The sequence below is a fragment of the Zophobas morio genome, unplaced genomic scaffold, assembly GCF_036711695.1.
Source record: "Zophobas morio isolate AGI-343-1 ecotype UQ-CSIRO unplaced genomic scaffold, CSIRO_AGI_Zmor_V1 ptg000014l, whole genome shotgun sequence".
NCBI classification, from domain to species: Eukaryota; Metazoa; Arthropoda; class Insecta; order Coleoptera; family Tenebrionidae; genus Zophobas; species Zophobas morio.
Genome location: NW_026972119.1, coordinates 1,550,631 through 1,576,114, shown reverse-complemented (window position 1 = coordinate 1,576,114; position 25,484 = coordinate 1,550,631). Strand labels below are relative to the sequence as shown.

Genomic DNA, 25,484 nt, shown 5'->3' with positions numbered 1-25,484 from the left:
ATAATAATACATAATTTTCCGTTGGTTATTTGCCTATGAATATATTTCATATTGTCCGTATGACTGTGGACGGAATTTGCACCCCCACCGCGCAGTTGGTTCGAGGCGTCATTAACTCCACTGGTTTTTAATATATAAAGGTTATCAGAAAACAATTTTTTATAATTTTTCAAAGAAGCAGAATTTGTTGAACTGTACTTCAAGAGCGAGGGAAGTTCTGTCGAAGTAACTTTGGACCAATTTTTTCTCCCACAAAATGACAGTCCAGGGATTTAAAGCTTCCGTTACATTTTCTGTTGTATAAGGACTGAAAAAAAATTAATTCTCTCAGATCAACAGTGTTGGCCAGAAGCCAGCTGAAAATCCTCAAAATCAGGAAAAAATGACAAAGTTTTAGTAGCCCACCATGCATTGATGATTTGTTCAGGTAAGGTACTTATATTTATTACTGAAAGCACACCTCTTAGCCAGTAAAATAAAATTAAATCCTTTCAATACGTGTTATACGTAATAATAAGTTACAGCCCACAACAGGGGAGTTTGAAAATGGTACAACTTCAGAATTCTAATGGGTCCCGATCGGAGTAAAGCATCCAAAAAAATTGCTCGAAGTTTATTTTGGCAGAATTTCCCTCGCCTCTGAAGTACAGTCCAACAAATGTCAGTTCTGTGAAAAATGACAAAATTTGATTTTGCGATTTTTGTTTTGTGATAACCTCTATAAAGTATAACCAATGGTGTAAATAACACCCCCGGCAGCCCCTGCGCCACGGGGGTGCAAATTGCAAAGGCCTGCTCTCCACACAAACGCCGACGATATAAAGTATATGTATTTAAACCCCATAAATGTACTCTTAGTAATTACATGCTTAACTTCAAATCTTTATGCCTGTACTTCGAAAGAATTCAAGTATAAGCACGTTCACATCACAAGCATCAGCCTCCACAATCATTTGTGTTAAATTTAATTGATTTTGTTTCCTTAAAAGCGACGAGAGGACTAATTAATCAATTAATTAAGCTACAATGCAGCACAACGTCGGAAAATTATTTTGGATGAAGAGCTGTTATTGTAATAATAATAATAACTTTATTATTATTAAATGTAGGTGGGCGCGACATTATTGTGATTTTTGAGAAACTGAGGTGAACTGTTCTTGATTTGCTTAAAAAAAAATAGCGCTGTAACACCTACATCCACAACACGTTTGGTTTATGAGTGCTCAAGACATCGGTTATGTAATTCACTAAATAATTTCACACATATTCAATATTATCATTGAAAATGTATTGCAAAAATATAAGTGGACTTACATTCCTTTTGGCAGCCAGTGACTTTTCATTAACTGAATCGAGAAGTAGTGTCCTAAGTGCCGTTGAGGGTACGAACTGAACATCTTAAACTACAAAAATTTTCAAAATTTACGCTGAACATTTTCTAATAACAGTATATCAGTTTGTTGATAAGGACACCAAATTATGTTGCAATAGTCTAATAATTTAGATTGTACTAAGATTTAATATAACATAGGAACACTAGATAAGTCTTACAGAAACCGTGGAGAGCAGGTCTGGTGTTGGTGACCAACAGTTTATTCCCGTGATTTGTTTATAAACAGTAGCGTTTATTTGGTTTTCTGATTAGTGGAAGTCTTAATAACTGATCATTTTTTCTGTGATTAAATAGGTATGATCTTCTTTTTTTAGGTGTAATCGTTGTCGATTATTGATAATTCCATTCCTTTGATCCATGCAATTAACTAAAGTTTTCTCTTCTTGGGAGTAGGTGTAATTTTCTGCATCGATGAACATCTCAGTTGATTTATTATCTAGACAATTCATAATGTCTGATTGTGATAAATCTAAGAAGGATGGACTTACAGGTTGATAGCGAATTTAAATTACTACAAGAATGCAACAGCTAAATGTGATTTGAAACAGTAGAAAATAATCTTTTATTAATTAATCTGTACCTGAGAGCGCAAAGTGCATAACTCCATTTTTACATAAAATTGGATAATGGGTATTTTTTGCTAAAAAATGTTGACGCTTTTTTGTCCAATTCAGGTATTTACAATTTTTTATTTGTTATATTCAATATTTTGTATTATATATTTAGAATAAGCTAATAATTTGTCTGGTATGTAAAACGAGCCACAAATAATTGCTCTCACTGAAAACTGACAATTTGGAGTAACGCACTTTGCGCTCGCAGGTACAGTAATAATAATGTCAAATCATTACTAAAACTAACGAATCAATGATATACATACATATTACTAAACCTGTTGATAGTGTAAAAACTCAAGGATTGAATGAATTGTCACTACAATTTGAAATTTTAGTTAAAAGATTATCTATTAAAACGCTGTATCTATTAATTTAAAGATTTTACAACTTGACGGAAAATAATTTGGTACTTAGAATAATAATTGACGAAATCCATACCTTATACACGATACACGGGTCTATTAATTAATAATAATAAATGACAAAATTAATAATATTTTTAAGCCGCGTCTAAATGAATTCAAAGATAAAGTTAGTAAAATTATTGTGTCATATGCAGATTGTGTCAAACCAAAGTCTATTATTACTCTCTTGTAGCAACCGTCTGTTTTATTTCAACCGAAAGATGCTAAATAAAACCTTGATCGTGAAATAAGAAATGTGAAAAGTGCAATTAAGTAGGGTAAGTAGCAATCTGGTGCAATGATGCAAGATGAAACCAATAAATGTCATGAAATTGCTGAAAGTAACAATTTACAGGATAAATATAAAATTAAAATATTAGGTACAATTTCATCCACGAATACGCATCTCTGGTTTATCTACAAAGTGTGAAAAGTATTCGTTGTGATTTTACATATTTATAATTATGGTCAAAATACTGACCTAATTGAAACGACTTTCTTTAAAACAGTCCATCTTGTACTTATAAAAAATTTAACCAGGGTATTTCAGGCTCTAATACAGTTTGTAAATATGTATTTAGAATAAAATAATGAAAGCTGGTGAATTGTTAGTGGGTCTTGATTACGATTATTGTTCCGTGCATGATGCCATTGAACTTTGCAGACGTTTTAAACATTGTGGTTTACATGCTTTTTCTGATAAATGCTAATCGGAATTGATGGTTTGTGTCCTGGACGATATGATACGATACGATACGATACGATACGATACGGAAGAGTGGGAGGCAAATTATTTAAAATGCAGCATTCTAAGAAGCACAGATATATACGGCTCATGCTATCTGAGAAATGTCCAAAAAATTTATTCAATATTGCATCTTTGTGATTGATTTGGAGAACATATTTTTCAATTTAATAAGTTATTTTTGTTTTTACTACTCTGTAATTCGAGTCAATGTTACTTTTATTATTACCTAGCTAGTTTCACATTGAAAAATTATGTTAGTGTATATACCCTAAAATGCAATTCAGGCGGTTCATTGTAGGGATGTTTAAAACTGCCTAAAGCTCGAAATTGAAATCGTTATTGTAAACAAATTTATTTGTTATAGTATTTTACGTGGCGAAGTAAGCAAAGTAGTTTTTTACGAAGCGAGCTCTTATTTGAAACGCGAGCAACGAAGGAGTAAGCGGTTTAATTTGAGTGAGCGGAGTAAAATCTTTTACTTCAGAGAGACGTACATCGTTTTATTGTTCAGCACAGTTAATTAAAAAAAAACGAAAAACAATTCTGTAAAAAACTTCTATGACTTGATTTCAAATCGTAGCAATAAAAGTTTGTTTACAACGAAAAGTCGACTTGTAACGGAAAAATCGGCGTGTAAAATTCAACCTGGAAATCTTGGTTTTCTGTGTGTCTTCAAAATTGTCTAAAGTACGATTTTATAGGGTGCTGAATAACAATAGTTATTTTCCCGAAACCGTCAAGAAAAACACTTCCACGCCTCCTTTGAACCTTGAAAGTTGACCACTACTATACCGGCAGTGTAAAGATTTTGCTATACACTTTTACAATACTGTTAAGATGTTACGGTACTTCTTCCAATTACAGAAGTAATACATGCAATCGAAAATGCGTTAATTTTTTATGGTCCCATAAAATAATCAATAATAATCTGTCAGTTTCTTAACTTTTCTCCCCTGAACCAAACAGAAAAAACTTCATAGGCATTTTCATATACTTCCTGTGCTTTTGTGGGAAATAAATCTTTCACTAGAGTCGCCGCAGCCTCCGTTACATCATAAAGAACATCTTCTTGTTCGAACATACCGAATTTATTTTGTATCACAATTCACCATTAATGATAATAAAAATTCAGAACTCTCGTTATTGTTTATTTATGTTATGTGCCATGGGTACACAAATCAGATGTTTTCCACACAATAATTTTACTGTGGCAAACAGTTTAAAAATGGGAATTTGAAATAATTTTTACAATTTGCGCGGTTTTAGGAAAAATCGTATATAAAAGATGTCGTGCAAGTTTAGTTATTCTATAGGATTCAGGAGCTTAAAAATACCGGCCTTACGGCCTCTTACTTTCAACATGCTCCTTCGTCTAGTAAAAGATAACTTTGATGACTTGTTATGTAAAAATATTTACGTCACTAAGTTCTAGGTATGTTATTAACAACTTAGCAAGTATCTCGTACTTTTCGTATCTGAATATTTCTTTTTGCCCACAAATATCCTACAATTTTAAATGACATATTTATTTGCATGGCGGACTCGACACATTTTCACATGAGTTTTACATAAACACATAAATCATCGCTGCTATTTTTTACCTTATATTTTCCAAGGTTGCTCACTGTACAAGAAAGTGTAGCTTCTCTTCCCACCGGAGTTGTTAAATTATGTATAGGAGCTAAAAACTCGGGTTCATCTGATATCCTAGCAGTCGACCAGTCCTCTGAAATAAACATAGAATAAATTACTTTTATAGCAACTACCTAAAATTTTATTAATAATACATAATTCCTGTTTCAGTACAAAAATAAACACGTGGCGTAGGTGTTTTTGCGAGACGAGAGAATAAAAATTGGTAAGGTTTACGTTTGGTTTGCAAATTTTAATAAATTACGTGTAACGTGAGAGAATTTCTATTTCCTTTCGTATATAATGTTCGGTTACCGCAGTTCAATCGAGTGTAATGATACGTTTGTATATACACTAAGTGCACACATCAGATTCAACGAGAACATGTTTGTACAAACGATCAAAGATACGCTCGGTTTGGCATGAGCACATGTTCATATTTGTAATTTATTGTAAATTGAGATAGATAGATAAACAGGGTTTGCTTTACTGCAATTGATTTAGAATTTCAGAAATATTTAAAGAGGTAATTTTTTATTATCTGCAGTTTACAATTTATTGATAAGATAATTTTCTAGAGAAGGGTAATACTTTATAAAACTAGGATATGTTTCAGTTCAGATTAATGATCAGCTCTTCAAAAGGAATGTAAATTGCAAATTTGGCTATGCTGTTTGTGTCCAGACGACGTCGAACCCGTTTAAGACCTTTCCTTTAATTGGAAGGTCCGCAAAATTTCCAGTATCTGCACTAGGCTGTTAAAGAGTCACAGTCGTAGGTGGAAACCCATATAAACCGCCTCTTTAATTCTCTTCGTCGATCGTTAAATAGTGTTCCTTATATTAGTTAGAATTTAGGATAAAAGTGGTTAAAGTGGCTATTATTTCATCCAACAAATATCAGGTATTTGACACCTTAACAATTATTTTTTAGGTTGCACAATTATTACATATTAGTCATATTACACATCACAAGTATACACAAAATACAACAGCAAAATGCGGATACAGGTCGACATATCAAATTAGTTCATACTTTTAACGTAATTAAATTTTATCTGTAGGTACATGCTTTCAAGAAACTAGATTGTGTCATTTCAAAAAATGTTAAAATATGTGTATAAGCACAGATGCCCTAATTTAGGGTCCTGCCTTTGTTTTGATAGCACAGTTCTATTGTTTTATTAATGTATATTCTATATACAGGGGTATTCGCGAGAAGCTCCACGCCTACAAATTTCAAGACGCGATCAAAAATAGAATTTCAAAACCATCTTTGATGTTTCATACCATTTTTTTTTAAGTAAAACATAGCCATGTGTTGTGTGCAATAACACTGACGTAGTGTCAGATACCATCATGTTAAAACTGACATTTTGTCAGAATTGATACAGAATGTGTTTGAAATGACGAAAGGGCTAATAGCATTTTCGAATACGGCGAGCGCTTCACGGTTGTGTAGGTAGAGAACATAACAGAAGATGCCCTGACAAGCTCTTGTTTTAAATTTTTTGCTTTTAATATTGACGTAACTATTGACGTTCAAAATTTGTTGCGGACTGAAATGGTTGTCGTAAGATGGCGCTGTCATATTTTCGTTTTAAAAATATTAATTTTCTTTATTTATCAAACGTTCTGTTGAACAAAAACTTGCGTTAATTGTATTTCTGCCGACATACTTTATTATTTGTAGAACAATTTATTTTGTAAAAGCTTCTTAAATCTAAAAAAATTCGAGTTATTTTACCGCATCGCGATGTGGTAAAACAATGAATGACTGTAAAACCGTAGTTACCGTGGACATCCACCGTTCAGAAATGAGCTCTTTACAGATCGGGAGGCCAGAAAGGATTTTTAATGAGTGCTTCTGCAGCGCTGGTGGTAACCTGGCAACTACCTACCAATAGTGTTAAATGTCGTCTTAGGTGCATATCAAGCTGACAGCTATAGAGTTGCTTCACCCTTTATCACCAAGTTTGGCCCACAAGTCGAACTTTTCGTCATTTTTAAACAAATTTATGCTCTCAGCTCGAAAACTTCCTTGGAACATTGACAATGGCAAACTTTGTCTTTGTAAAGATAAACAAAAAAAAGGAAACAATGTAAGATGTTTCCCGGTTGCGTGCCACGAAAACAAAGAAACGAACATGATGTATTATGTAAAACAATCGATAACAAGTGCGATAAAAACCTTCAACTCTTGCCTTGTCATGTTTCACTTTTATTATCCCGCCAAAAAGTCGCAACAATAAAGTGGCGTTGATGCAGAATCCTGTTTTATATGAACGGGAAATGTGTGCAAATCAGAGTCAGTGACGCACAAAAAGTAAATGAAGTGTAATATTACCAATAACACATCTGTGGGGATCATAAAAAGCCGATGTCAAACTTTCGAGAGCTTTCCCGAACGGTAGGCTCTACGGGAGGGTTATATAAAGCCCACTCAGACCAAAAGGACTAAATATCTTTTACAATCCATGAATTCGATACGATACTGATTTGAATTATGTGCACGACAATAAAACTTTAGAATGCCCAGTCTAGATTTTTCTTGTAGCAATTAAGAGGCAACCTTCTACTGATGCGGTTAAGAGTGTCGGTAATGCTGACTGGAAGTAAACGGAATTGTTTAAAAAAACGTATTTGGCCGTAAAAATAGATCTGGAAGAATAAATATACTTCCAATGGAATGCAAATTAGTATAAATAACGAAGTTTGGACATTCTCATTATTCGTTCAATATTAGATGTATTTTTTGACGAAAACATGTTTAAATAAGTAATTTTCAGCTAATAGAACTGACGGTATTAAAATAATAGGTAAATCGTATAATGCTTTAAATGTTACGAGTATCGAAACGGACACGTACATAACAAACATGAGCAGGACATGAGACTGAAGTTCGAGACGTCGACTAGATACAATACCAGTGGCGGCTCCTCAGAGGAGGCAGGGGAGGCTGAGCCTCCTCTGTTTTTTGGAGCTGAGCTTCCTCTAATTTTTTTCGATGAAAGAATTTATATTTTTGTAGACATTTGTTATTTTTCAGAATATTTTGCTGGATTTCATTTACTTTCATCATATATCAGGTTAAAATGTCGCAAAAATTTATATTTACGCCCTCACAATCATAATTCACATTCACACCACTCCGCGTTTGGTTTCAGCGGCAGAGGCTTGTTAGCCGCTAGCCTCCGCCGAGAATGCATCTTGCTATTGAGACCGTAGACCTTGACGCATCGTCAGTCTGTATTGCATTGGCTAAAACGTTCATGGGACTGCCGCTCCAAGCCGCTAGCCTCCGGCCAGTTCATCTCTTTTCAGATCAAGTCGTACAGATAACTTTATCTCTTTCTTATTAGTTGGCGCAATCGGGTGTAAGTAGGAAAAACTTTGAGGTGGTTTCGCGAGCTCCCTGTTCAGTGATGGTGATGTTTAGGCTTTACGTAGGTAAGGGTACAAAAGGGGAGACCAACACCATCACTCCCATTAATTGTATTGACAGTTACAATTAGAAATAAAACAGAGCATTTCATGAAAATAATTATAATAAAACTAAATAGTTTACGGCTTCGGTTTTAAGAAACAAATTATACTGTTGGAATTGTGTATTATTTATAAGTGATAAATCTTCCGTTTGGGGTAAAACAGGCTAAAATAATTTACAAAATTTGTCACGAGCTATAGAAAGGCATGAAAAATCATAGGACCACATATTTTCTTCGATTAAATTAGAAATGCTTGTAAACAAAACAATGCCAATCATTTAGATTCGGCTCATAAAAGGGAGAACTATTACGAGAAAGTTGGTGAAAATTGGGCAATTTTGAAAAGACTAATCGATGCAAAAGTTTATTTATCTATCAACGCACGAGTGTTCTTTTCGTGGGCATGACAAAAAAAATATTCAGATAATGAAAGATATAAAAAGTAGTGCTTTTCAAATTTGAGCCTCCTCTGAAGAAAACTTCACGAGCCGCCACTGTACAATACATATCTAAGTTGATGCACGGGATGCGAAAGAAATGGACTACTTAAATATATTTATAGTAACTATATGTATTATAAGACTTGTTTCTAATACAAGTTGATTATGTTATGAAGTGCATGAACACCGCACATGTGATAATTGCATGAATACTATAATACCGCATTAAAAACGTACAGTATTTTGTAGTCGACTAGGCCAATCGGTCAGGTCAGTCAGGTCAGGTCTGAAAAATCGATTAACGAAATTTTGATATGAAATATGATTTCTCGAAAGCGAGGATGGTTGCTAAATAATACTCTAGTTACTCTTCAACTAAACAAACAGGAAAACTTTTACAAAGCAACAACATGTGCAAGACTTGCAAAAGTTTTATCCATCGAAATGTTGGAAAAAGCTTAGAAGCTGAGTCAGTGCAATAAATAAGAAGTAGTATAATTTTGAGAGTGAGTAGGTAAGTATTTTTTAGGGAGGGGGCTCTATTATACCGCGTGTCTGGAAAATGGCGGATTAACTCTTCAGTATGTTATACAGGGGTTTCGGGAGTCCCAAAAAAATAATAAAAAAATTCTTTATGATGTAGATTACGAAAAAAAAGTAATTTTATAAAAGTAAAATTGGCAACTCAGCATATCCCTAATGCTTGAATACCTCCGGTTTACTTTCTGGTTTCTTAGTATCGATGGTGACTGAAATCCACCTTCGCTTTATATCAAGCAAACATTGTTGTCAAATGGAATTTTATCAAATTATTACAAAAACAACACAGCCATATCTTTGTGCATTCTAACCAAAATGGTAATTAAACATGGTCATTTGCGAGGAAAATATTAACTAAAAGTTTTATTACTAGTTATTGTGATAATGAATGAGTTGTTTAGTTGTTAAACATAACAAAAGAACCAATTTTAAAATCATTATAGCTCCACCAAAATGTGGGAAGGATTTTTTTTACTATTTTTCTCAGACTCACCAGTTGATTGTTAAGAGCGTAGCGGGGAGTTAATCAGCCATTTTCCAGACACCCGGTATAGCGCTACCCCTCATAATGTTCTGTTCTGAAAGAGTTCTGATACGCCTATAAATTGCATCCTGAACTTTGTCAAGGGTAAATCATAATAAGGTGGTAACAGTGACTGAAAAAGCCATGCTTGTATATTTTTTGGACCATTCAGATTTGAACATTGAATATTGTGTATAATGTTCGTATTATAAATTAAAATATAAGTTGGGTATGAAAAATGAAGTTGTTACTATTAAATTCACAAAGCTAACTCCATTTTTAAAGAGTTGTTCTGTCGGCTACAAGGCTGAGAAAGCTTCTAAATTTTGGAATGAGCAGTTACGTTAGTTTTACGTCCTGAAAATCTCCGAAACTACTGTACTGATTGTCAAATTTTGTACATATATTAGAAATATAATACAGATGGTAAAACGTTAACCAGTCTTTGTCTAATTATCCCCACGAACAATGTGATAATGTCACCTCAAAATTGTACACAGTAAATGGGTTTTAATTATATAAAATAACATAATGATAGTCATATTCATTTATTACCATCAATTTATTACATGGCACGTCAGAAGAATAAATACATCTAATAGTAACACAAAGATTCAAATGAAACAATATTTATGACGACGACAATCTTAACTCAATTACAATATAATAATAAAAACCAAATTGACATTAGACAATACAGATGAAACAGTATTTATGACAATGACAATCTTAAGTCGGTGGTCAGAAATTCTTTTATTGAGTAGAAGCCTCTGCTCCTTAATACTTCCGAGACCTTTTTCGAAAACTAGCAGTACTCATTGTGCCTCTGAGAGCACTTTGCGAATGATTAAATATGTAATTTAATTTCTAGGCAGAGGGTCCTTCGTGGGATGTACATAACCACGTTCGTTTTGGATATATCAGATCCGTGTTTTTGGTGCGGTAGCTGTTTAGGGTGTCTACCCTCGCAAGACTTCTCTACATACTATGAATATATGTTAATATTTCTTTGATTTTACACATGGTAGAGGGAAGGTAAGTCTACACGACTATTTTGTATTTAAGGAGAAGCACTCTCTTTTGCATCACGAGAGAGTCTTCACAGACCCTGAGGATCCCCAGAGTATAATTTCATACAATAGTATAGACTGCATTTCAGTATAGTGTATATTTAATACAGTATTAACGTGATTATATAATTCATGATTCTTTAAACCAATCAGATTCTTTAATTTCGTTAGATACCAACGTATTAATAATCGATCATACCCTTGACGACGTTATATAATCGTTTTGGTGTTTCGCTAGGTCTTTCTAGACAAAAATCTAGTATTCAACTTACCTTTTTCCATAGTAACGTAAAGAGTAAATAAACAGCAAATTTGTCATTAAATTAAATTTATTGAATTTAAATGAAATGAATCGTTTTGGTAAAAATTCTTCGGCAGATATTGACGAAGTAATTGACAACTTAAAGCCATTGAATACAACAAAAACTGAAAATTACATTTGGAAACAATTTCAAGAGTTTTGCGAGCAACGGAACTATGAGTTAACGGGCTGGACGTCTAATGATGAATTGGGAAATATCTTGAAGGACTGGGCGTTTAATATGAAACGGAAAGATGGGTCAGACTACAAAGGAGTTTTGAAGACTATATGGAACGTGAGTGCCAAGCTTCTACAAGAACAATACTTCAAAAACCACAATCGAAAAATTGATCCTTTCAAAGATTTGGCATTTGAAGGGGCCCGTAAAGCTCGGCCAACGAAAAGAAAGCAACTTTAATTAATACCGGAAAAAAGGAAAGCTAGTTCTGTGGCTTTAGAAAGAGACGAGATTCTAAAAGTCATCCAGAATTTTGACGAAAATACGCCCGACCGCTTACAGAAATTTTTTTATCAAATTGCAGCTGTGGAGCTGGCCTGGCGTGGAAATGAAGCAGTATCATGTGTGGTTAATTTTTTTAAAAAGGAATTGAATAATAATTACGGCTTACCAACGGGTCGCTTCGAGTACAACACAATTTTTGGAAAAACAGCTCAAGGAGGCGACAAAAATCTCGTCGACACCAAGTGGCTGACACCGAACAAAGAAAATGAAGATTTGTGTCCAGTGAGGTTGTATGAAAAAATGATGTTCAAGCGCACCCCGAACATCAAGACGAACCGGTTATTTTTAACACCAAATAATAATTGGAAGGCAACAAATGTTTGGTACAAGAACTGCCCTGTTGGCGTAAATCAGATAAGTAAATGGACACGTTTAGGTGCAGAGAATGTTGGAATAGACACAAAAAAGGCAAGAATCACCAACCATTCTAACCGTTCATCCGCAGTGAGTGTATTAGCAAATGCTGGTGTAAATTTGCAAGAGATTATCAAAGTAACTGGTCATTCTACACCAAACTCGATGAAACCATACTTAAAACTCAACGAACAGCATCATACCAAAATCATCAATCAAATTCGGAACAATCAAAATGTTTCGTCGTCATCAGTGCCATCAACGTCCTCCCTTCAACAACAAGAACCTCTTAATACAAATAATATTTATTATAATAACTGTATTTTTCATTTTCATAATAATTAAAGTTAATTTAGTGTAAATGTAATTAGTATACTGTCAGGTCATTATATAATCGTAACGAATATCACTCGAGCATTAGAAAATAATCTCAATACTAACCTCTTAACTCGACAATAATCAGAAACACCACTCGACCTTCGGTCTCGTGGTTTTTCAGATTATAAGTCTCGTTAATCGGTTAGTATTTTCGATTATTTTCTATGCTTTTGTGATATTATAACTAAAAAAGATCTCTCAGGCACCTCAGCTGATATATATTTGAGCTTATTTTCTTGGCAACATGTTCAACATGACTGGTCCATGCGAGTTTACTTTTTATATACACTTCGTCACAAAAGTAACGCATAATTTGTAAAAATTAAAATTCTGGAAGGAATAGTTTTTTCTATGTATTGTGAGTAAGATATAAGTTAAACAAACATATGCACTAATTACGAAAAATAACTTTTATTTGAAAATTGAAACAAAAAGAAACAAATTAAATAACAAAACTTAACACCTGTTTGTTTGTAAAATGACAGTTACCGCCATATTTTTTATTCAGTAACGGGTATTGCTACCTCTGGCCCTGATAACGGCTTGACATCTTGGTTGAATGTTTACAATGTCTATTAATTCGAATTCCGTTTTGGTCAAAATTGTCCCAAATTTGTACCAACCTGTTTCTACTTCTTTTACAACATGTGGTTCCAATATCGTTGTTACGCATCTGTGCGCATTAAATGCTCATCCAGTTGTAACAACTTCTGTACGCGCTTCCAATGATATGGCAAACCACATAATCACGGAACCTCCAATAAATTGCACTGTTCCCACAATATTACACGATGCATATCTCCCACTTGGGAGTCTGTACATCTTTACTCGTCGATTATTGTTCACAAGAGAAAATCTGGATCCATTGCTGAATAAAATACGACTCCAACAGCCGATGTCCCAATCAACTGTTCTCTAGCAAAATCGAGTCGGCCTCTTTGGTGTCCTGGGGTCAGAAACGGTCCCTGAGTTTAGTTTCTCAAAGACATTTTCTTAATGTATCTTGGCTTATTTTGGTGTTATACGGTTCTAATAGCTGAGTATTTAAGGTGGTATAGTTGGATTCATGTATCTTTTGACACACGTGACCGAAGTATCATACAAGCTCAGACAGCACCTACCATAAGAATCTTTGTTTTAAGGATTACAAAAACGAAGAGCCAGACAAATAGTATGTCTACCGAAATTAGGCCACATTACGCTCTACGTCAGTTATTCTCTTCCACAAAGTTCCTTGAATTAGAAAAAGATAAAATACGTAATAAATGCGTCCACATAGTGCGACAGGCACTGATGTAGTCAATCTAGTGACTGATAATAATTCATCGATTTTTCATCAAACGTCACTGTCATTTTTGGTTTTACTCAGAGTGGTTAATTGCAGTTTTTCGTTGTTCTATTCAAGTTTTCTATTCAGTTCTTCGTAAAGTTCGTTGGTTGTTAGGATTCTTGTTTCGTTGTCCTATTTTTTATGTTTTGTTATCTTATTTCTTGTTCGTGTTTGGTCTACAACATGACGGGCAGACGTTTGAGTTCCCGTGCCCAGGACATCGTGTCCAACTTTATGGAGTATTTTGCTCTTGAGAAGGAAAACGGTGGTTCTTTAATCTCATTAAATGGTACAGAACGAGTAAGTAAGTAAAAACCACTTGAAGGTTCATGGTTAATAATTTCGCTCAAATTTTTAGCGAGTTGCAGATGCTCTAGGCGTTAGTCGCCGAACGGTTTCGAAGATTAAAACTCGAAAAGAAAGACTCGGCGTCCTTCCCAGTCCGGCAAAATCACGATCCAATCGGAAAGCACCGAAACCAAAAGACCTGTCTGAGCTTACACATTTGTGTCATGTTGACGTTATGAACATTGTCATCTTTTTGACTAATTACTACAAAGTAACAGTTATTAGTTCGGACGTTAGCTTTTGGTCACGTGTGTAAAAAGATACATGAATCCAACTATACTGGAAACGAATTACCCTTCTGAGCACTTATAATCGTCAAAAACGGTCTCGATTGGCTGTTGTTGCTCTTCTACGACCCTGTTCTGGTCTTCGACTGTATCTTCCTGTCTTTGTGTAGGTGTCGGGCTATAAATATTTGACTTCGTCCCTCACCAGCAAGGTTACCCGCTGCTATGGCGTTATGTTCTGAGATTTGCACTCTCTGATGGTTTATTTTATAAAATTTCAGAAACAGTTTCAACGGGCCATAAACATAGCGAAAAATTATCGAATGTTTATCCAACTAAACTATAGAGAATACGAATTCATAATTGCCAACCGGAGAGTCCAAAATATACTAACATTATACGGTTAAACACCAGTTAAAGCTTAGTAGTTTAAGTTGCCAACCAACATTCATTTTTCCGCGCAACGAATTTCCTACGTCACTCTCGGTTGACCTGTATATTGGACGATCAGGTGATTGGCGCTACTTTTAAACTTTCATCCAAAGAGTTAAAAAGTGTATATTTTTGAGTTTAGTGTAGAGATGAGCGATACCGTGATTTTGCGATCACGGTGATCACGGCGACCGTTCCTTTTGAATCACGGTGATTTTAAACGGTGATTTTGTCACGGTGATCAAGGAACGGCGAGCGACGAAAGTAGCGATTTAATATTAGGATCACGGCGCCGGCGTGAACCGCGACTTTTCACGGTTCTTTCTTGTCACCGTGACTTGGACGGTGATCACAGGAACGGTTTCAATATCCTCTCGCGGAGGAACGGTGATCGCAGGAACGGTTTCAATATTCTTTCGCGGAGGAACGGTGAAACGGTGTGCCATGTGAACAGCAGAAAATTCCGATATATCGATGAATGAATAAACAGTAATTGTTGGGAACAAATAAATAACAACAAATCATATAGTAAATGTAAATTCATTGGCACATAAAAACATTATGCATAAAAAACATAATTAATTAAAGAAAAACTACCTCCAAATAACTAGATGTCGCCTCAGATTTTATAGCAAACTGTATGAAAAGAAAATAAAAGCAAAATTTACCATTCACTGTTTCGTATTACCGGAATCAATTTTAAAAGGGAAAATCACGGTCGCCGTTACTTGCCGATACCAGTCACGGTTACCAACAGTGACAAACAGATCACGGTGAAATAATCACCGGTAGTGAAATATCGCTCATCTCTAGTTTAGTGTTAGTGTTTTTTACTTGATTTGATTTGTTAGGTATTAAATTCTAGACCTTCATGCCGTTTTTTGTGTACTAGTTGAAGTTTTGACATTTTGGGTTAAGTTTTTTTGTGTTCGATTAAGTTGTGTTCATGTTAGTAAACGTCTCAAATATATGGCCCCTAAGGTAGACATTACGTATAAAATCTATAATTACGCAAGGGTGTGTATTTATTTATTGAATCATTCTCTGCAATAATTGGAAACCATTATATTTTCTAGCCTTTTTCAACTCGGTGCAATGTAAGACTGTTGTTGACAACATCGGGACGCAGAGAATGATTACCAATGTGTACTCATTTTTCAAGAAGGAAAATTGTAATTTACGATGCCCTACAGAAGTTGGTACTTCAATATAAGTGTCTTTGTAAAATTTGTTTACTTGTGCTGCAATTGTTCTTTTCTTTAACACAAGTCAAGTCAACGGTCCTGTACCTACTTGAGAAGCAACACAAACAAGTTAATTGTTTGTATGTTATACTTTGTAATAGACAATTAGTCACGTTCCGTAGAGCGTACAGCACGTAAAACGTAGAAAAAACTGTTATATCTATGGAAACATAGAAAATGCAGTGTCCCTATTGGCGATTGTGCACGTTAACGTAAAATGCGTTGCACACAGAACGTAATTTCGCTAATTGTCTAATGTATGCACTCATTTAGTATAGGTCCAAATAGAAAGTACGTAATGTTATTCGAAGTGTATGTTCCAGTATAGGCAAAATTATCTGTTGGAAATAGATTCTGTTGTTATTATTATTAATAAGTAATTGTTTTAATGTGTCATATTTTTTAATTATTTTAATTTAATTTAAGGATTTAATTTTTTGTGTAATACAGAAAATGTAATAAACGTGTGAAATTGAGTTGTTCATTTTCCTCACCCCGTATACCGCAGGCTCTTTATAACGTAAAGAACTGTTCAGTTCCTTAAATGTGTTTAGTTTCTGCAGCATTTGGTTCAGAAAAAAGTAATTTATGGTAGTTCAACATTATTTTCAAATCCATTTAAATTTTAAATGTGGCACTACTTTTTATAGCGGTGTATTTGGTGACTTTTTCGTCAGGTAATCTATCGCTGGAAATACTTACTATAGTCGTTAGCAACAAAATGTTACATTTTTTTTTTTGTAGGTTTATGGACAACCTTATCAAGAATAAATTAAAATATTGATTTCAGAAACATTTAAAACTCCGGCCACCAAATTTTTTTGAAATTACAAATTATGGGTTAATTTTATATCCCTTAGAATCTAATGCAAGCATTTCCAGAACACCAGTGAATGAGCTTGTCAGTAAGAAAGATCTTTGACTACCTCCTCTATTTTTCTATTGTGTCGCCAGTCGACACTAATAAAGTTTGCGTCGTCTGCGTATAATATGATTTTCGTATTGGGCACAGAATTTTTAATATACTGAACTAGATCGGCAATGTTTTCGGAAAATAAAGCCGGTGCTAGTATTGTCCCCTGTAGAACACCTATTCTGACATGACGCGATGTAAACGTAACCTTTGACATAGCCATAGTCTTATACTTGTAATTTATGAATCCGTTTTGATGAGTCTATCTATACTCGTTAATCATCATTACATTAATATTTTTATACATATAGTAATCGAGTCCATCGGCCGAATTGCCACTTTGATATTTTCTCGACGTGCCATGACCTCTAGACTACGAAAAAAGTAGTCTCCCGTTTCCGACTGTCTGTCTGTCGGTCTGTTTGTCTGTTGTCTGTATCCATTTTTATTACACACGTAATCTCCGTAACTACTCGACCGATTGCTGTCAAATTTTGCATGTATATTAGGAATACCATGTAGATGGTTAAACGTTAACTAAAATTTGTCTAATCATCCCCAAAACCATTGGGATGACGTCATCTCCAAAATTTATAACAAAATGTTTTTGAAATTTTATAAAAATAAGATACTCTTGCACTTGCGGTGTGTGAATCCGTGTGGAATTTTCACCCCAGACATCCAGAATTTTTGGAAAAGAATCGAAACTGAATAACAGTATTTTGTAATATAATTTTGAAACTGCAAAACTGAATGCTCTGAAATCTTGTAAATATTTTAAGGATATCGAAATCATGGTAAATCGTTATCTAATATTTATTCGTTTACCCCCTACCAAAAAACTATGAGTCCATACGTCTGATTTATAATTGCATTAATACTTCTTAGAGTTGCTTATACAGGATGACGCAAAAGAATTAATGAATGTGTCAATTTATTTAATGAATTAATGATTAAATCAGGAATTGCTCACTCCATTTTCCCGAGAAGTTGGGAATACAATACTGTTATTATTTATTACTCTTACATTGCACCAATCGAAGTTGATACATATTTTATAAGTAAAAACTCATTTGAAACATACGTGTCACACGCTTCTGTATCATTACATTAATATTACTGGGAATATTATTAAGCCTGTAAGGCAAATACTAAATTAATACTACTACATTAATATTACGTACATATGTGTATTTCAACTTATAGTGGTTCTCATAACAATAAAATTCGCAAAATCTAATTTTATAATTTTTCGAACATATTGTAATGCCCCATTGTACTTCAGGGGCGAGGGAAGTTCTGTCGAAACTTTAACCAAATTTTGTTACTTCCCCAGAGTAAGTTAAAGAAGTATTGCAATCGAGTCCATTGGCCGATTCCATACTTTTATGGTTTCTCTAACTTTCATGACCTCTAGACTACGAAGAGATAGGTCTCCAGTTTCCGTTTGTCTGTCTGCTGGGCTCTCTGTCTGTCGTCTGTTTGTATTTTTATTAGACAGATAATCTCCGAAACTACTGAACCGATTGTTGTCAAATTTTCTACGAATTTAGAAATATCATGGGGATAGTAGAAAGTTAACGAAATTTTGCTAATCATCACCACCAATAGTTTGATAACGTCTCCAAAATTTACAACAGTAAATTTGCTTTTTTATAAAGTAAGGCACTCCTCCATTTGACTTGGGATGTATGAATGAATTCGTGTTAAGTTTCCACCCTAAACATCAAAATTTTTGGAAAAAAAATTCAAAATTGTGAAACAAAATTTTGCAATTTAACTATGAATCTATAAAACCAAATGCTCTGAAATCTTGCAAACGTTTTAACGTTACGTAATCATGGTAAATCGTTAATCAAAATTTATTCATTTATCCCGTCCCAGAAAACTGAGGGCGTTATCTCAAAGTTCTGCCGAATACTCTATGGAATATGCAAAATGTTATGACTCTAGACTTACGGCCTATCAGTACACTTAGTTTGTAGAATTATTTGTACAAGGTGATTAAAAAAAATATGAGCTAAGATATTTTTTCTTATATTGATTAAAGCAAGAACAACTCATTCCATATTCCCCAAAATCTGGGAATACAGTACTTTTATTCTTAGTATTACCTTGCGTCTATCCATGTTGATTGATATACGTGTCCTTGCAAAATATTGACGACGGCATCACCAAATTTTATAACGGAAAAATGCACTTGAAACAAACATGTAACACACTCCTTTACCTTAACATTATATTATATGTATACATATTTTTATTTTAGCTTATAAGGGTGATCATAAAAAGATTGGTCGAAGATTATTATTGCTACAGAACTACAGAAAAAACTTAACATTTCATTTTGCGCATTTTATTTCTTTATGATAAGTTCTATCAGTTAAAATAAAAATATGTACGTAATGTTCAAGTAAAGGTAAAAAAGCGCACTATGCGTTTGTTTCAAGTGACTTTTTTGTATTAGAAAATTCTGTGATGAGTACCTACTGAATTTCCAAATTTTCGGGAAAATGGAGTGAGTCGTTCTTGAATCTTGATTTAATAAATGAAATAACGAAACAATTTAATAAAAGCATTTATAAGTTTTTGTGATTTAAGACAAGTAGCGACATTGCTAGTCGAGATTGTACACGAGAGAGTGAAACAGAGAAACTAAACTAAACGACATATTCTAGACTCATTAATTGCGTCGACTTCAGCTTATTAAATAAAATATTGCATTTTATTTTGATTTTGGATGTTGTAATTCACATTTGGTTAATAAAATTATAGCTGGTCTAGGACTAGAAGCCGCAAACATTTCTCTAGCGAATGCTCAGCCCCTCTCTTCCTTAGGTTATAATTTTTCGAAAAATCTGGATTTATTGTACTGTACCTCATGGGCGAAGGAATTTCTGTATAATTTTTTAAAAACTATGTCAGGCAGCAATTTCTCCGAAAGAACCGTGTCTTCAATAATATTTATAAATAACAGAAATGGAAGTGGAGCAAAATTTGACCCTTGTCGCATCCAAAATTTGTTCTAATTAATAAGTTTAGGTATGAAGCCGCGACATTCCTGTTCTCGATCAAGCAGATACGATTTAAACAAGTCGAGTAAAGAATTAGAAAATCTGTAATAAATACAATGTCTGCATAAGTATGCAATGAACAATTTGGTCAAAAGCTTTTTGGAAATCTAAATAAATAATATGAAGCTGTTGTTTATGGTCGATGGCTTCAGTTGTATAAAACATGCCACATTGGTAACGGTGGAGCAATTTTTCATTTATTTAAATGGCACTCAATTACAGACGTCATTAAATATGAAGCATGACAATGATTTGTCTTGAAAAATTGGTCACCATAAAAGAATTTTAAATAAGCTCTTGCATGCAGAATTGATTTTATTTCAGGGCCGAGGGAAATTCCATGTAAATAATCTTAGTGCATTTTTTATTCTTGGTTTACTAGATGTTGAACATGCAGAACATGTAATTAATAAACTATTACTTGAACAGGATTTTGGTTTATTTACACAATTTTATTCACACGATTACAAAATATTTATCTCTAATTAAATTTCATAAAAACCACTCCACAGTAAAACTTTCCTTTTCAAATAACTGATTTGTCTATCTTTCATAAATCTTCATTCTTGTAACTTATAGGAACAAGTATCATATTGGATGGTATGAATAAAACTGAGTAGAGGCTCATACTCGAAGGACAAAGTACAGTCGATGCTCAAGTACCTAGCAAATCAATACAACAAAAATTGATAGAAAGTTGTTTCGACACAACTTTTCTCGCCCCTGAAGTACCATTCAAACGTATCCAGCATTTTCGAAAAATTATAAAATTTGATTTTGCAAAACACTAAATTGCAGATCACCAGCTCTCATGTATGTCATAACTGAAATATTTTTAAGCTAAAGTTGAATGATTTAATTGGAGTTAAGTCTAAAACGATCACAGTAAATAAGGTAACCATCTTATTAACCTAAAAAATGTTTATGGCGTAGATTCAAAAGAATAGCATAGCGGATTACAGTGTTAATAATAATACTTTATTTATCTAACAGAGCATAGTTCTATTTATAAGACAAATTAATTATTCCCAACTTAAATAAAATCAGCAATAAACTTAAATACACAACCTTCGCAAGTACATAATTATAATAAAAATAAAATAAATTCAATTTAAATAAATCTCTCATTTATAGTTGGTTTATTTTTCCTAATGTACAAAAAAATGTATCACAGTCTGCATCCCTATTTATTCTATTTAAGTATGTACAGATAATATATAATGCATACATGCAGTCTAGCATTGTAGCATACCTACTATTTATTCTGGGCACAAAGAAATTCAAGCTGTTGAAGAAAAAAAGAAGCGCAAGTTTTAAACTGAAATCTTCCAAGTAAAATTCTGTGTCGTCTGGAAAAGCTTGATGACATAAACTTTAAGCAACTACTTTATATTTTTCCATATTTAAGGGTAAACAGTTTAACTAACACCAATATTGTATTTTCTTAATATCATTCTGCAATAACTGATAATCTTTAATGCAATTAATTTTAAGAAACAGTTTTACATCATTAGCGAAAATAAGGATTTTGGAATTCCCAACCACATCAACAACATCGTTAATGCAAACCAGAAACAACAAAGGCCTTAGTGTTGAGCCTCGTGGAACTCCAAATGTAGCTACGTAACAATCCGATTTAAAACGGTTATATAAAATAAAATTTCTAAGACCAAGTAAATAAGACGAAAAAAATTTAATCAATGAATCTGAGAAACCTACAACGGACAATTTTTCTGACAGGATCTTATGATTAATTTTACCAAAAGCTTTTGAAATATCTGCATGGCTTACAATAAGTTGAGTTGTGTTAGGAATAACCTGAGACATGAACGTTAGGTTGGTTAATGTTGATCTTCCGGCAGTAAAGCTAAATATTCGAAAAATTACATAAAATGGGCACAGGATGGTATTCCAAACATCAGCAAAATTAATAACTTGTATGTGGAGCATTCTCTAAATAATTGGCTTTCGAATGTTATTCAAGAAGCCAGAAATATGTATAAGAGAATCAATGCCGCAAAAGAAGATTTTAAATCGATTTACAAGTAGTATATATATTCTCACAGTCACATTTCTAATATGTTTGTCACAACATTTTCTGACGCATTTGCGTTTGAACTTCCCGCAGTAGTACTCGTATCGTTTACAAACCCACAAACTCCGTGCCTTGAGAACGAATATAAATATAAAATTCTGTAAACGCCACTGCTTTTATCTTGAAGGCGAAAGCTTAATTTAATACATCGGATTTAGAAACACCATTAAATTGCTTCTATAGTAGGAATATACAACACTTAGATATTTATTGCATTTTCAGTTGAAAAAAATATAAAATTTATAAAAATAAAGAACTGTTTAAAAGTAGTCATTTAACATACGTTCTAACTGCCGTAAAATGGTAGTAGTCCTTTATTTTCAACTTTTCAAATTTGATTTGTTATTATTTTTATAAATTTTATTGTTTTATCAACCCAAAATGATATAAATACTTAAGTGTTTTATATCATTGCAATCGGAATTTAACGGTCTATCAAAATCCGTTAAAAAATATGCGCTGCAATTTAAAAAATATACGCATGCGATATACATACGTCATTTTTGCAATGTACCAAATTAAACTTTTCCCATCAAGAAAAAACATTTACAGACTATTAATATTTCTATTCGTTCTCAAGATATAAAACCGTAGAGTGTTAATTGGGATACAGTGTACATTATACATACATCTGCGAGGATTTTAAATAATTATTGCGTTACCTCATTTAGGAAACCCTTGAGTTAACCACTGAATCAGTCTTTTAAATCAGGCGTGCTACAGTTACGCCAATTTATAAGTCAGGTGACAAATTTGGTCCGGGTTACTACTGTTCGATTACAATAACTTCATTGGTAGTGAAGACAATGGAAGGAATAATTTATGAGAAAACACTCCACTTTCTATAGAAACATAAGATAATTCTTTCAGAGCAGCATGGGTTTGTAATAGGAAAGTCGGTTTCCTCCAACTTCCTCTGTGTCTGTTGTTTGTCTGATTGGTTAATGGAGTTAGATTATGGAAACTCAGTAGATGTTGCTTTTTCTAAGGCTTTCAATGGAGTGCCCAAACCCCTTCCTATTAGCGTTTTAAGTGGTGTTCCCCAGTACTCAACTTTAGGTCGTCTTCTTTTTATTATTTATGTTACTGGTTTCAGTGGCCTTCTAATTTCTACTCATGCGTTTTGTATAGATGATTTAAAAATTGATGATATTTGTGCTAATTATTATCAGAAATAAAAAGAGACTTGGCTGTTGTTAAACACTGGTGTGAAAATAGATTATTTTCCTTTAATGCTAGGAGGTATTTATATTAGAAGAAATAATTCCAGACATAAACATTTCATTAATAATATAGCACTCTGGAAATTAGATGAGTATGTATATCCGGGGATGTTAATTAAGTACATCAAATTTATAATGGTCAGGTTACTGTTAGGGCCAGCGGCCACGCAACAACAAAAATATACAAAGCTAATATTCCGTCTGCTGTTCTTGACAGAGATAAAAATCTTTTGGAGTCTACTCAACGTAGAGTGAAAAGAATTCCATTTGATATAAATTGTTTTCAGTACTCGAACAGGTTATTTGCCATGAAATTATCTACACTTTCTATGAGAAGAATTAGAAGAGAGATTATTACGACCTTTCAGGCCTTAGCAACCTCAAATTCACCAATCTGACATTTTTTTTTTAATTTTGACGAACGAATCAGATGACAAAACTTTAAATTTCAAAAAGGGAATTTCAAAACCCCGGTTAGACATAATTTTTATTCAATACAGTTTTTAATCCTTGAAATTCACTAACGGTTTATGCAGTTTCAAGTTTCATCTTTTTAAAGTGCCTGTGACCGTCACCTTATTGTATCACTTTTATTTCATATTTTGTAAATAATAATAGGCTGAGCAAGCCAAGCAGGCCTAACATCTGCCCGAAGGCGCCTATTTAATAATAATTATTATATTACATATTTGCAAGACACTTGACAAAATATGTGATATATTTCAAAGTATAAATATTTACTGAAATCATAATACTTTTTTATGTCAAGATTGATCGCTTTTATGTTTGAGGTAACAGATGTCTGAATATTTAAGCAGTTTTTAAATGTGTTTTTCGTTATTATATATGCAGTGACATTCATAAAATGTATGCGATAAAACAAACTTTTGCATAAATGAATGTTGAGATAATATAAAAATATCCGCGTTTAATAAAAAATAATGAAAGCGTTACAATCCATTTTTTATTATTTTTTTTAGGTATTTTCCTAATTTTGTTTTAATTTATAGCAGTAATTTAAGTTCATAAAATCTGAAGTTAAGAAGAAGAAATTAACCATTTTTAAGAGTTATTATTAACTTATTACTCTTTTATAAATGCTATGTGTACAATTGTGAACATATCCAGTCAGATTCGAAGGTAGTTACTAATATCCCAAGATTATTTCAAATTGCCGATACATAACTGGTTTATAAATGCATTAAATTTGAAAAAGTTATCATAGGCAATCTGAGATGACCAAGATGTATTTTAGCAGATTATTTCCCAACGAAGAAGCCTCCTAAGAGCGTTAATAGTACATTATGCATTAAGGGAGAGAAATGCATGATTTTTCCAGAGGTACAATTTATAGTCAGAGAGCGAAACCTGGGAGCTACAACACATGGAGGAGAACTGGTAATTTTTTCCTGAGTTGTATATACTATTTTTTAAGAGCCGGTGTTTATTAGTTACAAGCTGTTTCAATCGGAATGGTTCTTAGCTTTGTTTAACCATAATCATTTCAATCATTTCATCAGCTGACCTCTCTCTCTGTCTGTGTGTGTTGCACTGTAGCTCTCAAACGCATGATCCGATTTCAATGTGGTTTTTTTTGTTTGAAAGCCGGTTCAGTCAGAAAGGGTTGTACCAGGGTGGTTTGATGAATAACTCGATTCGTATCCTCTTGAAGTGTGAAAGAAGAACAAGCAGTAACAGGATAATGTAAACTTCAAATAGGCTTCAATTCGTAGTGTGATTCAGTTCTTCGTTTTAGAAGGGCAACCTTGCGAAAAAAATCCATGAAAAGATTTTTGCTACTTTGGGGATTCACATTCTTCTTCCAAAGCCATTCGCCTTTGAATTAATGAGTTCAAGCGAGGAAGACGCACCACGTCCTGGAGGACCAAAAACTGCCGTCATATCAAAACTCATGGTGAACTTTAAAATAGCAAATTTTCCATCAATATTTTATCACTTATGTAGAGTTCATTTTTGGTTTTTAGATTTTGTAAAAGAAGTCGATGAGGCTATTAAGTTATTTTATGACAAAAAAGTGTTAAATATTTTTAATATTTTGTGCCAATGAAAAGGCAATCTCTTAGTACTACCTAACCTGAATGTTGTAATAATGAAATTATTTAAAAGTCTCAAACCGAAGCATAAAGCATGGCCTCTAGAAATGTTTAAAGTGTACCGTAAAGAAATA

General features: G+C 33.4%; 1 protein-coding gene across 3 annotated transcripts in view; it reads right to left on the bottom strand.

Annotated features, from left to right (window-relative positions):
• LOC135129140 (lachesin-like) overlaps positions 1-25,484 on the bottom strand; it is a 344,494-nt gene that overhangs the window by 167,965 nt on the left and 151,045 nt on the right. For all 3 annotated transcript variants that reach the window (XM_064056231.1, XM_064056232.1, XM_064056233.1), the window contains exon 2: positions 4,764-4,888. In XM_064056231.1, the coding sequence (XP_063912301.1) occupies positions 4,764-4,888 (125 nt within the window). The remainder of the gene's footprint in view (positions 1-4,763; positions 4,889-25,484) is intronic.